Genomic DNA, 14179 nt, shown 5'->3' with positions numbered 1-14179 from the left:
TGCAATTCAATGCCATCTTTATGGTGAGTAGCAATCTATCTTCTCCTTATATTGTTAATATCATGTATCTGTGTCACTTTGAAGTGCAGTACACCGTTAAATAAAAGTTACTTGTTCTGCTGTGTGACAATGTTTAACTTAATTTCTAGAGTCACCTTGTCCAAACTTAAGTAAAGATCTCAAATGACTCAACAATGTTGATAAAAGATAAAACACTTCTGATTTCAATACAACTGATACTTATTCATTTGTCAGTGAACACTTCAAGGGAACCAAAACTATCAACATATTTTGCACTGTTCCATTTCCTGGGCACTTACAGCAGGATCTGTAATGTAACTCTTATCTGAGACTAAGTCACTCGTATACAAGTGAGTATTTCAGGTCCTCTCTACCACTACAATTTGGTATCTAAGGATACAAACTGTCGGAAGAATGCTTGAGTGAGGATCTTTAAGTGGCTAGGTGTGAATAGTCTCCATATATACGATATTTTTACGAGACTGAACTGATTAATTTGTCAAGAAAATACTAGAAGAAATGTATTCATTTCATAACACTTATCTGGCCACAAAGCAACATTGTTCAATGATGGTAAACAGAAGAAATGAAAACTAGCTTCTGCAGATCTCGGAGCATCAAGGTTCTGTGAGAATAAACCTGCAGTTTATATTATGACTGCAGAAACTGTGTATAAAATTAATGCCACACATAAAGCCATGACAGTAATCTGCTACAGGTGGTACTGCACAAAAACTTAACCAAGTTTTCTCTGTTGTATACCAGCCAATAGAGAAACAATGAGGGAGACATTTGCTATCTTCCATTATGCATATCTGCAGTGACACGAACTGTACCTCACAATGGACATCCTCAAATTCAGTTTCTGGCAGTTGCTTAGAGGTAGAGGTAGCTGTTATGAAACTTTTTAACTGTCCTTAAACAGAGTATAAGAGGTTGTAAAGCATTCACAATGGCAGAAGTAAAGTTCAAATTATGGGTGCAACAGGCATTCTAACTCACTCATAAAGCAGACACGCTGGCAATAATTTTCTGTTGACATCATCATCATCATCATCATCATCATCATCATTTAAGACTGATAATGCCTTTCAGCGCTCAGTCTGGAGCATAGCCCCCTTATAAAATTCCTCCATGATCCCCTATATTCAGTGCTAACATTGGTGCCTCTTCTGATGTTAAACCTATTACTTCAAAATCATTCTTAACCGAATCCAGGTACCTTCTCCTTGGTCTGCCCCCGACTCCTCCTACCCTCTACTGCTGAGCCCATGAATCTCTTGGGTAACCTTGTTTCTCCCATGCGTGTAACATGACCCCACCATCTAAGCCTGTTCGCCCTGACTGCTACATCTATAGAGTTCATTCCCAGTTTTTCTTTGATTTCCTCATTGTGGACACCCTCCTGCCATTGTTCCCATCTGCTAGTACCTGCAATCATCCTTGCTACTTTCATATCTGTAACCTCAACCTTGTTGATAAGGTAACCTGAATCCACCCAGCTTTCGCTCCCATTCTGTTGACATGGCAGTCAAATTTTGATTGTCACATTGGATCAGTAACTTGAACTATCTAACATATCAAATCCCAGTGCATCCAAACAGTCCTCCAGTCTTTGCTCACAACGGCCCCATCACATGGCTTATGTGTATCACAGAGATATCGTGGATATGTACGAACACAACACCCGACTTATTGCCTACTTTGTTTATTACATTGTTGAATGAACAGTACATGCTATTTCACATTGCACATATAAGATGCAACCTGATTTTACAGTTCTTTCAGCACATCACTGTGTCTACATCTGTATCTATACTGAGCACTACAACATCTGCTACATGGCACAGAGAGCACAGTACACCAGTACCATTTTACTCCTAACAATTCCAATCATGGATGGTGTCTCAGAGAAATAGTATTACACTTTTATTTTACAGTAAGTGAAATTGCTGAATGGAATGATCTGTAAAATAAGGGAAAGCAACCATTCAAATAGAGTGGACTGATGTGTGGAGCTTACAAACCTTTAACAGAAAGCAGCATTCATACTAGCTTTCGAGCTCTTGCTCTTTTTATTGGAACAGTACACAGTCACCCACACAGCCACTCAAACGTACACACCTGCAGCCGAAAAAAGACTTTCCACAGTGGTTACGAATCGTAGTGACTATGTGGCTGAGGTTCTCCACCAATTTTCCAACACCTCTTATACAAACTAATGACCATGGCTCCATTCCAGCAGCCCAATATGACCTCAGGCAGTGCCTCACGGCCTTAAATCCATCCCAAAACCGGATGCCTGAATCCATCTCCCTCCTCACTCAAGAAACCTCCCACCTCACACACACACACACACACACACACACACACACACACACACACACACACACCTACTGTCCAAATTCCGAACCCACAGGTCTCCCTGCTAATCATCCCATTGTGGCTGGATACAATGCTCCCACAGAACAAACTTCTGCCTTTCTTGGTCACTATGAATGCAACATCCTTGTACACCAGGCCCTCATGCCCATGGCCTTGTGGCCATGGAACATTGCCTTTCCCAACATTGCCCGGATAACAAACCTACCACCTCTTTCCTGGTCCTCCTAGCCAACCACATGCTGACCCAGGATTATTTCACTTTAGAACGCCAAAGCTACAAACAACTCCACGGTATTGCCAGGGCTACTCACATGGCACCATCCTACGCCAACTTATTTACAGAATACTGGAGGAATCTTTCGTATCCAGTCAACATTTAAAACTCTTTGTCTGGTTCATGTTCATTTGTAATATTTTAGTGATGTGACTGATGACACTGGCAACCTTTGCTTTTTCCTCCACAGCCTCAGTACCTGCTCTCAAATCTGCTTCACCTGGTCCTCCTCAGTACAATAAGGTACCTTCCTAGACGTCGACCTGCACCTTTGAGATGGCTTCATAAATATGTCTGTTCATATCAAGCACACCAAACACCAACATTACATTCACTTTGACAGCTGTCGCCTCTCCCATGTAAAAGAATCTCTTTGTAAAAGCCTCACCACCGTTGAACATCACATCTGCAGTGGAAAGCAGATGGAGTCAAAATATAGCAATAATCCTACCACAGCTTTATTGACAGGAAATATCCTACCCAGTTCATCCAAAAACAAATTTCCCATTCCACCTCCTCCTCTGACACCTGTAAAATTGTCAACCAGTCATCAATCAGCATTCCTCTAGTCACTCACTACCACTCTGGCCCTGAAAAGCTCAACCACATCCTATACAAGAGCTCATCATGCCCCTACCTCTCACAGTGCCCTGAGATGAGGGATATTCTACCCATAATCCTACCCACAATTCCCAAAGTAGCGTTCCACCACCCACCCAACCTTCAGCATACCACCGCCCATCCCTATTCCAATCCTGCTCCCAATCCTGCACCCCTTATGGTCAGCCCCGGTTCAAGATCTGTTCCATACATCCGCTGATCAATTCCTACAGCAGTCCAGTCACAGAAATTTTCTAGCAACTAAAAAGGCAGGGCCACATGTGAAAGTAGCCTTGTTATATATATGAGCTAAGTGGCAATTGCTGCACGGCATTCTATGTGGGCATGACAAGTACACAACTGTCAAGCCACATGAATGGCCATTGTCAAACTGTGGCAAAATGCAAACTTGACCATACAGCAGCCAAACATGCTGCAAACTACAAGACAAATGACTTGAACAGCTGGTTCACTGTGTGGTTACTTGGATACTTCCCTCCAGCACAAGTTTCTCTGAACTATGTAGGTGATGATAATCTCTCCAGCATATTGTGCACTCAAGTAATCCCCCTGACCTAAATCTCTGTTAAGACATTTCCCATTGTCGCACCTTATTATTCCCCATCTCACTTTTGTCCACACCACTCCTTTCCTGTCCAGATTGTGTAATGCCTTCTCCCACAACTCCCCCCCCCCCCCCCCAAACTTTCAGGTCTCTCTCTCTCTCTCTCTCTCTCTCTCTCTCTCTCTCTCTCTCGCGTGCCCCCCCCCCCCCCCCCACACACACACACAAAAAACCTCTCTGTCTCCCTCTTCATTTCTATCGTCCTCTCCATTTTTCCTTTTCCTACATCCCTTATTCCACAGCTCTTACAAGTTCTACCCTCTGAACTACTCTCATTTTATTGGGCAGCCACTAATCCATTTGTCAGAAGACCTGCCTCATTTTATTCCGCCCCTGTGTAGTTTTTGTGTGTGTGTGTGTGTGTGTGTGTGTGTGTGTGTGTGTGTGTGTGTGTGAGAACTTGTACTCGAAAAGCGAGAGCTCGACAGCTAACACGAATATTGCTTTCTGTTACATGTTTCTATGCTCCACACATCAGTCTGTTATATTTTTAATTTTGTTTTTTTGTTTTTCTATGTCTATAAATATGTAACTCTTGCTCTTAACAAATATCTGTGCTGGATAACTGTCTTTGACAAAAATCGGTCACACAAAAAACAATAAATTAAACAGCAGCTTGAGGTGTTACATGTTGTCACTTCTACCTCCATATACATTATGATGTTGTTGTTGTTGTGGTCTTCAGTCCTGAGACTGGTTTGATGCAGCTCTCCATGCTACTCTATCCTGTGCAAGCTTCTTCATCTCCCAGTTCCTACTGCAACCTACATCCTTCTGAATCTGCTTAGTGTATTCATCTCTTGGTCTCCCTCTATGATTTTTACCCTCCACGCTGCCCTCCAATGCTAAATTTGTGATCCCTTGATGCCTCAAAACATGTCCTACCAACCGATCCTATCTTCAGCATTCTTCTGTAGCACCACATTTCGAAAGCTTCTATTCGCTTCTTGTCCAAACTATTTATCGTCCACGTTTCACTTCCATACATGGCTACGCTCCATACAAGTACTTTCAGAAACGAGTTCCTGACACTTAAATCTATACTTGATGTTAACAAATTTCTCTTCTTCAGAAACGCTTTCCTTGCCATTGCCAGTCTACATTTTATATCCTCTCTACTTCGACCATCATCAGTTATTTTACTCCCTAAATAGCAAAACTCCTTTACTACTTTAAGTGTCTCATTTCCTAATCTAATCCCCTCAGCATCATCCGATTTAATTTGACTACATTCCATTATCCTCGTTTTGCTTTTGTTGATGTTCATCTTATATCCTCCTTTCAAGACACTGTCCATTCCGTTCAACTGCTCTTCCAAGTCCTTTGCTGTCTCTGACAGAATTACAATGTCATCGGCAAACCTCAAAGTTTTTATTTCTTCTCCATGAATTTTAATACCTACTCCGAATTTTTCTTTTGTTTCCTTTACTGCTTGCTCAATATACAGATTGAATAACATCGGGGAGAGGCTACAACCCAGTCTCACTCCTTTCCCAACCACTGCTTCCCTTTCATGCCCCTCGACTCTTATAACTGCCATCTGGTTTCTGTACAAATTGTAAATAGCCTTTCGCTCCCTGTATTTTACCCCTGCCACCTTCAGAATTCGAAAGAGAGTATTCCAGTCAACGTTGTCAAAAGCTTTCTCTAAGTCTACAAATGCTAGAAACGTAGGTTTGCCTTTTCTTAATCTTTCTTCTAAGGTAAGTCGTAAGGTTAGTATTGCCTCACGTGTTCCAACATTTCTACGGAATCCAAACTGATCTTCCCCGAGGTCCGCTTCTACCAGTTTTTCCATTCGTCTGTAAAGAATTCGCATTAGTATTTTGCAGCTGTGACTTATTAAACTGATAGTTCGGTAATTTTCACATCTGTCAACACCTGCTTTCTTTGGGATTGGAATTATTATATTCTTCTTGAAGTCTGTGGGTATTTCGCCTGTCTCATACATCTTGCTCACCAGATGGTAGAGTTTTGTCATGACTGGCTACATACATTATGATATCTCAAACTTAATCACCGCGATCATTATGCAACATGTACGTGGGGAAAGCAGTATGTTTCTTGACTCATACTGGAATATACAATTAAAGCGTCATATCATGCACAACACAGCAACCCGCAAGGGCAATTTCTGCCACACTCTGCACTTATTAAACAAACTTGAGCTGAATCATAATGACATTCGTAATTCCTGTCTCCTCCTTCTCTATTCCAACAATTCAAGACTGATGAACAAGACTGACAACCAAGTTGGCAGTAGTTTTTCAGAGACTACCTTCATAGATGAATTACATTTCCATAGACTCCTTCTAATAAATCTTAGTATGACTTCTGCCTTTGTAACAATTATAACTGGGCCAAAATAACACAGTGATTGACAGCTGCGCACAATAGTGTGCAATGTTCTCGCTGCATTATGGCCTGGCAGCAGCAGCTGTGCAGTACTATACTGGATAAATTCACACGAGCCACGTCAAGATGGGACACTGAATGTTGTATCACTTCCTTGTGCACTTTAGCCACTGTCTTCTATCATTCAGTGGCGTAATATTAGGATGCTGTACAGAGAAACACAGCACATAACAAAACAAACTGCAACAGTTATGTTACTGATTGCAAGAGTTGTACGCAACTGAATGTAATAATGAGCATATAAGGCAGCAGAGCGAAATAGCAACAGTGAAAATTACAGAATGTACACTAAGTGCATTCTCTATTTGGTTGTTATTATGGCAGCTGTCCTGGAAAGAATTAAAGTTTGTTAGTTTGATCCAGATGTAGAGAACTCTGCATATTATTTTGGAGCAACAAACAGATGTGAAACTAATTACACTGTTCTACCAGTTTTGTTTGTTGCAGGATTGTTGCAATTTTTTTCATATGAACTAGCATTTCATGATTTTTATCTTGATATAAAAAGGAAAATACTCCAGAGAAGATTATAAATTCACAAAATGATATAATGGCTGGCTGGTACTACCTTCAGGAGGCGTATTTCCAAAACTGTCAACAGACATATTTTAACATGAAAGAAATTGTTACTAGATCCCAGAACTATTAGTTCCTTCCTCAGGGGGGAGCACAGGCTCTATCACTCATCTCTCTTCTTCGGGACACTCTCTTGCTCTATGAGGTTGTTTCATCTTAAATCGCTCTGGAAGGATACTTCTAGATAACTGTGACTGTTTCCAGTTGCTGCATGGCATATTATGTCTTTTCATATATTTATACACAATCCAGCTGCTTATTCTAAAGGTCAACATCACTCTTATCCCAAGCTATGCTTTTGTAACAATTTTCTAATGATGTGAAACTCTGTACGTAAGTGCAACATGTGTATGCATTAGTTTGTGTTGATAAGTTGCATTTTCCAAATATATCTCTGTTATTCCTACTGATGTTACTTAGCAATGATTACTATTATGTTCTATCACTCTCCTCCCTCCCTGTATACTGTAACAGTACCAGACAAAATGTATGTATTTCATTTGCTGTAGAAGGAAATTAAGTTATGTTGTTTGATTCTCTGTACGTGACAGTTACATTTTGCATTCTGTTGCACTTTTCAGGCATTTCATTGTTACTACGGCCATAACAACTGTCATTACCTCATCATTTGTATCATTTGCACCTGATACTTTCGTCCTTAGATTTCCTTTTTAATTTTTCCTGTAAAATGCCTTTTTACTTGAAAGACGGGTATTGTTAAAAAGCACTACATGTTTCATTTAGTGGCAGGTGAGATTAAACAAACAATCATTTTTTTCACAGACTTTCCACAAACTGATATAGGCAGACACACTCAGTGCCATCAAATATCTTCTTTAAAAATTATCAAAAGAAGATATTTGATGACACTGAGTGCATCTGCCTTAAGTATACATCAGTTTGTGGAAACCCCATGGAAAAAAAAAAATTATCCCCCCCATGACCCATGGACCCTGCCGCTGGTGGGGAGGCTTGCGTGCCTTAGTGATACAGATAGCCGTACTGTAGGTGCAATCACAACAGAAGAGTATCTGTTGAGAGGCCAGGCAAACATGTGGTTACTCAAGAGGGGCAGTAGCCTTTTCAGTAGTTGCAGGGGAAACAGTCTGGATGATTGCCTGATCTGGTCTTCTAACATTAACCTGCGAGCGACTGAAACCAAGGGGAAACTACAATCATAATTTTTCCCGAGGGCATGCAGCTTTACTGTATGGTTAAATGATGATGGCGTCCTCTTGGGTAAAATATTCCAGAGGTCAATCAGTCACCCATTTGGATGTCCGGGTGCGGACTACTAAGGAGCACGTCAACATCAGGAGAAAGAAAATTGGCATTCTACGGAATGGAGCTTGGAATGTCAGATCCCTCAATAGAGTAGGGAGGTTAGAAAATTTAAAAACAGAAATGGATAGGTTAAAGTTAGATATGGTGGGAATTCGTGAAGTTCGGTGGCAGGAGGAACAAGACTTCTGGTCAGGTGAATACAGGGTTATAAATATAAAATCAAATAGGGGTAATGCTGGAGTAGGTTTAGTAATGACTACAAAAATAGGAGCGTGGATAAGCTACTATGAACAGCATAATGAATGCATTATTGTAGCCAACATAGACACTACAGTACATGTTTATATGCTGACTAGCTCCACAGATTACAAAGAGATTGAGGAAATGTATGATGAGATAAAAGAAATTATTCAGAGAGTGAAGGGAGTCGAAACTTTAATAGTCATGGGGGACTGGAATTCGACAGTAGGAAAAAGAAGAGGAGGAAAAGTTGTAGATGAATATGGAATGGGGGTAAGGAAAGAAAGAGGACCCCGCCTGACAGAATTTTGCACAGAGCATAACTTAATCATAGCTAACGCTTGATTTAACAATCATGGAAGAAGGTTGTATATGTGGCAGAGGCCTGGAGACACTGGAAGATTTCAGATAGATTATATAATGGTAAGATAAAGATTTAGGAACGAGATTTAAAATTGTAAGACTCTGACCACAATCTATTGGTTATGAACTCTGGATTAAAACTGAAGAAACAGTGAAAAGGTAGGAATTTAAGGAGATGGGATCTGGATAAACTGAAAGAACCAGAGGTTGTAGAGAGTTTCAGAGAGAGCATTAGGGAACGATTGACAAGAACAGGGGAAAGAAATACAGTAGAAGAAGAATGGGTAGCTTTGAGAGGTGAAATAGTGAAGGCAGCAGAGGATCAAGTAAGTAAAAAGATGGGGGCTAGTAGAAATCCTTGGATAACAGAAGAGATATTGAACTTAATTGATGAAAGGAGAAAATATAAAAATGCAGTAATGAAGTAGGCAAAAACAAATACAAACATCTCAAAAATGAGATCGGCAGGAAGTCCAAAATGGCTAAGCAGGGATGGCTAGATCACAAACGTAAGGGTGTAGAGGCATATATCACTAGGGGTAAGACAGATACTGCCTACAGGAAAATTAAAGAGACTATGGAGAAAAGAGAACCACTTGTCTGAATTTCAAGAGCTCAAATGGAAAGGGAAAACAGAATACGAAACAGAATTGTCAGGTACAAGGAGTTCAAACAATACAACTTCTCAGACATTTCCTTCTACAGGAAATAAAATAGTACATTTTGTCAAGTACTATTGCAGTACACAGGGAGAGAGGAAACTGACAGAACACCAGTAAAACATTACTGTAGTGAAATGAAGGAACATATAATGGGGTACACACTACTAAAAGCACTAACTAGATCATAATTTAAAAAATGCCTCAATACACTATAATATCCAAGCCACTTTGCTCTGAACTTAAACTGCATGAGCTTCATATATATAAAATAAAATACCCTGTGTGAACAAACAATAACAATTGTTGCTTAGAAGCAGCAATAAGAATAGCAAGAGAGACATTCAGCAGATGCCACCTATCACTGCAAACTTCCGCATACCTTCCACAGGATCTCTCTCTCACATTACAGTTTCCCTCTTTCAATTACAGCCATTTCTAGTTGTCTCAATACCCCTCCATGCTCCACATATGCACCTTCTTCCTCTATCCACAGTTAACAATCCATTGTCAGCTGACTGATTCAGGACAAAAAGTACATGCTATGAGGGGTGGTAGTATTAGTACATGCTTTGAGGGGTTGTAGCTTTAGTACAAGCTTTGAGGGGTGGTAGTATTAGTGATTCTGAACAAAAAGCTTCATATGGACATATGCCCTATTCCAACTGGTTCCAGACAGAACGTGTCGGGGCACAAAATTAAACTCCATTAAACTTCCTACAATAAAAAGGACCTTCTCATTTCTTCTCTAGGACTAACAGTTTGCACGAAGAGGAAGGGAGAATAATGAAATCTTGCACTTAGCACATGTGCTGTGATAGTTTTGTAGGCCAATTTGAGATAGTTGATAGATGACATGGGTCCTCTAACAAATTGTTCATTTCAACTTCCAATTCAATCTGCATTAACAAGAATGTCTCATCTACCACATCTAATATTTTCAGGTATCGTAACTATACATTTACCAATCACTGTTTCCAAAACTTAACTCATGAACTATGTATATCCCTGTGCCCTGATATGATACAACATTTCATAAAAGAACACGGGCTGTATCGGAGCATTATTGTAGCTGATACCACAGAGTGTGCAGTGAAGTAAGGTGTATTCTTGGCAAGGGGTCTGTGATAAATATAGCTGCCAAGTTATGTCACACACTGTGTGTAAGGAGACAGGCTGCCGATTAGCTAACTCTTATAGCGTTGGTACCAGCTTGGCACCCAGTATCATTAACTGTGGTTACAACTTGTGCTTGTTGTATCTCCTCTTGTCTTACAATGAAATTACTGCCTAATTTAACTTTACTATTATGAAAATGTCTGTGTAGTTTCAACCCTAGTGATCCAACAAATACTGTGCATCTCTTACAAGATGAAAGGGTTTGTTATTACCCAAGAGAAAAGACAAAGCTAAGTATAATTTACATCACACTTAAGGAAGATTTAACCAGTACCTAAGTTAATGAAAAGTTACTTCATAATACAGCTAGTAGAACTGTAATTTCAAACAATGGAGGGGGGGGGGGACAACAACAACAACAAAATCACAGAAAAAGTTGCACTTTCATATAACAAGTGCAATTTGGATGCATCTCCTGTCTCAAACAAAAATTAGAAGATCACTTTTCCTGTGTACACTAAGAGAATTCACCCTACAGTCTTGATGTGGGAAATGAAAGCAGAGTGAAATTACTAAGAAATATCAGTACAAAAAGCCAAATAAACAAATTGTTAAAATGTAAATCTATTACGCTGCATAACTTATACCTTTAAAATGCAGCAATAACAAGCAGGTAAAATGGGACTTTTATTTCTTTGATCCTTTTGGCAATTTGTTTGCCTGAAGGTCACTTGCACTTTTCAACAGAATTAATTTGCAGCAGGAGCAAATGCTATTAGTATACCTCACACAGAGAGGTATACTTCAATAACAACACACATCAGCATTAATTTTATATGGTTTACAATCGAGTAATGGATTTCTTGCACAGCCAGAACACAGAACAAACTGGGCAGACAAATGGTTGGACTATTAACTGAGCTTCTGTCTTAAAATAACTATTGGACTGTGTGGCAGTGTCTACTGTGCCAGCAGCCAGAATAAAGGACAACCGACATCAACTCTCTCTCTCTCTCTCTCTCTCTCTCTCTCTCTCTCTCTGTGTGTGTGTGTGTGTGTGTGTGTGTGTGTGTGTGTGTGTGTGTGTGTGGGCGCGCGTGCGTGTGTGTGGGCGCGCGTGCGTGCGCAGGGATGTGCGTGTGTGCGCACACACATTTTCCATGGCTTGATTTAAGATTAGGCTATACAATATGTTGTGAGCTAAGTAATAAATACAGTCAAGGCTATACTTGAAGACAATTGAGAACCGCAATAGAGAAGTCACAGAAATGCAAAATTTTGCAAAGTATACTAGCAATTAGTGGTAAATGTTCAATGATCATTATATAACAATTAACACTAATATTTGTCTTTTACATGTGTCAGCAGTGTACAGCCAGGAAGCCCAACCAATAGACCCAGTGATTGAATCTCAATGTCGGCCTTACGTGGAGAAGGCCCTCAGAGAGTTCGGCACATCTGAATATCCTCCAGGTACCGTGGCATGGCAATATTAGTAATCATAATACTAAACAAACAATGTGCTTAGTAATCTTACAGAAACCATTTCTGGCTACAGGTGATAAAGATCAGCAGCATGCTGAACCAGCAGTGTCATCAGAAGATACTGATCAGGTACTGTAAGCTGGACACTGAGATGAATTCAGCAATTATGGTGCTGTATCTTTTAAAATGAGAACAAAATCCTAAAACAAATATTAATTTAGCATACATGATTTATACTCAACAATAAATAATTATTGATGCGTTTATAGGTTGTATGTCTCTGGACCAAGAAACTTTTCAGTTCCTGACGTTTCATCCAAAGCTGCACTGGACATCTTCGGTGGTCCTTCTGACGATGCTAAGTCTTTCCAACAATTGGCAAGACTCAGCATCCCTAGGAGCACCTCCAAAGATGTCCAGTGCAACTCTGTATGAAACATCATGAACTGGAAATTTTTTGGACCACGGCCATAATACAACAACAACAAGAACAACAACACCCAAAGACTCATCATCAACTACGACATGTGCTTGTGAAAGCCTTCACTGAAGAAAAAATTCCACCTAATTAAAATTTTCAAAGTATAGTAGAAATTCAGTGTAAGTGTAATTACATAATTCTTTCTAGGTGCCAAAGTCTGGAGAGGCAGACAGCCCCACTGAGACAGTAGAAGTATCTACCGAGGAGGTAACAAGTAAAGAGGAGGCCGTAGCAAGTGCAGAAGAAGGATTACACAGCACTGAAGATGAAGCAGCCAGTGCAGAAGAAGGACAACAAAGAGAAGAACGGAGTGTTTCCACTGAAGAACTGGGATCACCTGCAAGTGCTGAGGAGGTGACAAAAGATGGTGCTGTCAGTGTAGAGGAGGCGGCAGCCAGCACTGAGGAGGAGGCGGCGGCCGCCAGCGCGGAGGAGGAGGGAGCGGCCAGCGCGGAAGAGGCAGCAGCCAGTGCGGAAGAGGCAGCAGCCAGCGCGGAAGAGGCAGCAGCCAGCGCGGAAGAGGCAGCAGCCAGCGCGGAAGAGGCAGCAGCCAGCGCGGACGAGGAGGGAGCAGCCAGCGCGGAAGAGGCAGCAGCCAGCGCGGACGAGGAGGCAGCAGCCAGCGCGGAAGAGGCAGCAGCCAGCACGGAGGAGGAGGGAGCAGCCAGCGTGGAAGAGGCAGCAGCCAGTGCAGAGGAGGAGGGAGCCACCAGTGGGGAGGAGGTAGCAGCAGCCAGCGCGGAAGAGGGAGCAGCCAGCGCGGAAGAGGGAGCAGCCAGCGCGGAAGAGGGAGCAGCCAGCGCGGAAGAGGGAGCAGCCAGCGCGGAAGAGGGAGCAGCCAGCGCAGAAGAGGGAGCAGCCAGCGCGGAAGAGGGAGCAGCCAGCGCAGAAGAGGGAGCAGCCAGCGCAGAGGAGACTGTGACTAGCGCAGAAGAGGGTGCCGCCAGCGCAGAAGAGGGTGCCGCCAGCGCAGAAGAGGGTGCCGCCAGCGCAGAAGAGGGTGCCGCCAGCGCAGAAGAGGGTGCCGCCAGCGCAGAAGAGGGTGCCGCCAGCGCAGAAGAGGGTGCCGCCAGCGCAGAAGAGGGTGCCGCCAGCGCAGAAGAGGGTGCCGCCAGCACAGAAGAGGGTGCCGCCAGCGCAGAAGAGGCTGCAGCAAGCGCAGAAGAGGGTGCCGCCAGTGCAGAAGAGGGTGCCGCCAGTGCAGAAGAGGGTGCCGCCAGCGCAGAAGAGGGTGCCGCCAGCGCAGAAGAGGGTGCCGCCAGCGCAGAAGAGGGTGCCGCAAGCGCAGATGAGGGTGCCGCCAGCGCAGAAGAGGGTGCCGCCAGTGCAGAAGAGGGTGCAGCAAGTGCAGAAGAGGCTGCAGCAAGTGCAGAAGAGGCTACAGCAAGTGCAGAAGAGGCTGCAGCCAGTGCAGAAGAGGCTGCAGCCAGTGCAGAAGAGGCTGCAGCCAGTGCAGAAGAGGCTGCAGCCAGCGCAGAAGATGCTGCTGCAAGTGCAGACAAGGCTGCCACAAGCACAGAAGAAGAACAAAAGGAAGATGAGAAACAAAAAGATGGAACTGACGAGAAAGCAGCAGAGGATGCAGAGGAAAAACCTGTGGATATTCCTGGAGGAAAAGATGTTGGTCCTGAATCAGCTGAGAGTAAGTGATG

General features: G+C 42.5%; 2 protein-coding genes across 3 annotated transcripts in view; one reads left to right on the top strand and one right to left on the bottom strand.

Moving 5' to 3' along the window:
• The window catches only part of LOC124804884 (putative protein FAM10A4), a 187751-nt gene that overhangs the window by 99511 nt on the left and 74061 nt on the right, over positions 1-14179 (bottom strand). The window lies entirely within an intron of this gene.
• LOC124804883 (uncharacterized abhydrolase domain-containing protein DDB_G0269086) overlaps positions 1-14179 on the top strand; it is a 78435-nt gene that overhangs the window by 43625 nt on the left and 20631 nt on the right. Inside the window, exons 2-4 of the mRNA XM_047265248.1 lie at positions 11930-12034; positions 12120-12175; positions 12675-14169. Of these exons, the coding sequence (XP_047121204.1) occupies positions 11930-12034; positions 12120-12175; positions 12675-14169 (1656 nt within the window). The remainder of the gene's footprint in view (positions 1-11929; positions 12035-12119; positions 12176-12674; positions 14170-14179) is intronic.

Source organism: Schistocerca piceifrons, chromosome 7 (assembly GCF_021461385.2).
Source record: "Schistocerca piceifrons isolate TAMUIC-IGC-003096 chromosome 7, iqSchPice1.1, whole genome shotgun sequence".
Lineage (NCBI taxonomy): Eukaryota > Metazoa > Arthropoda > Insecta > Orthoptera > Acrididae > Schistocerca > Schistocerca piceifrons.
Note: the sequence above shows the minus strand (reverse complement) of the source record. Positions and strands in the feature narration are given on the sequence as shown.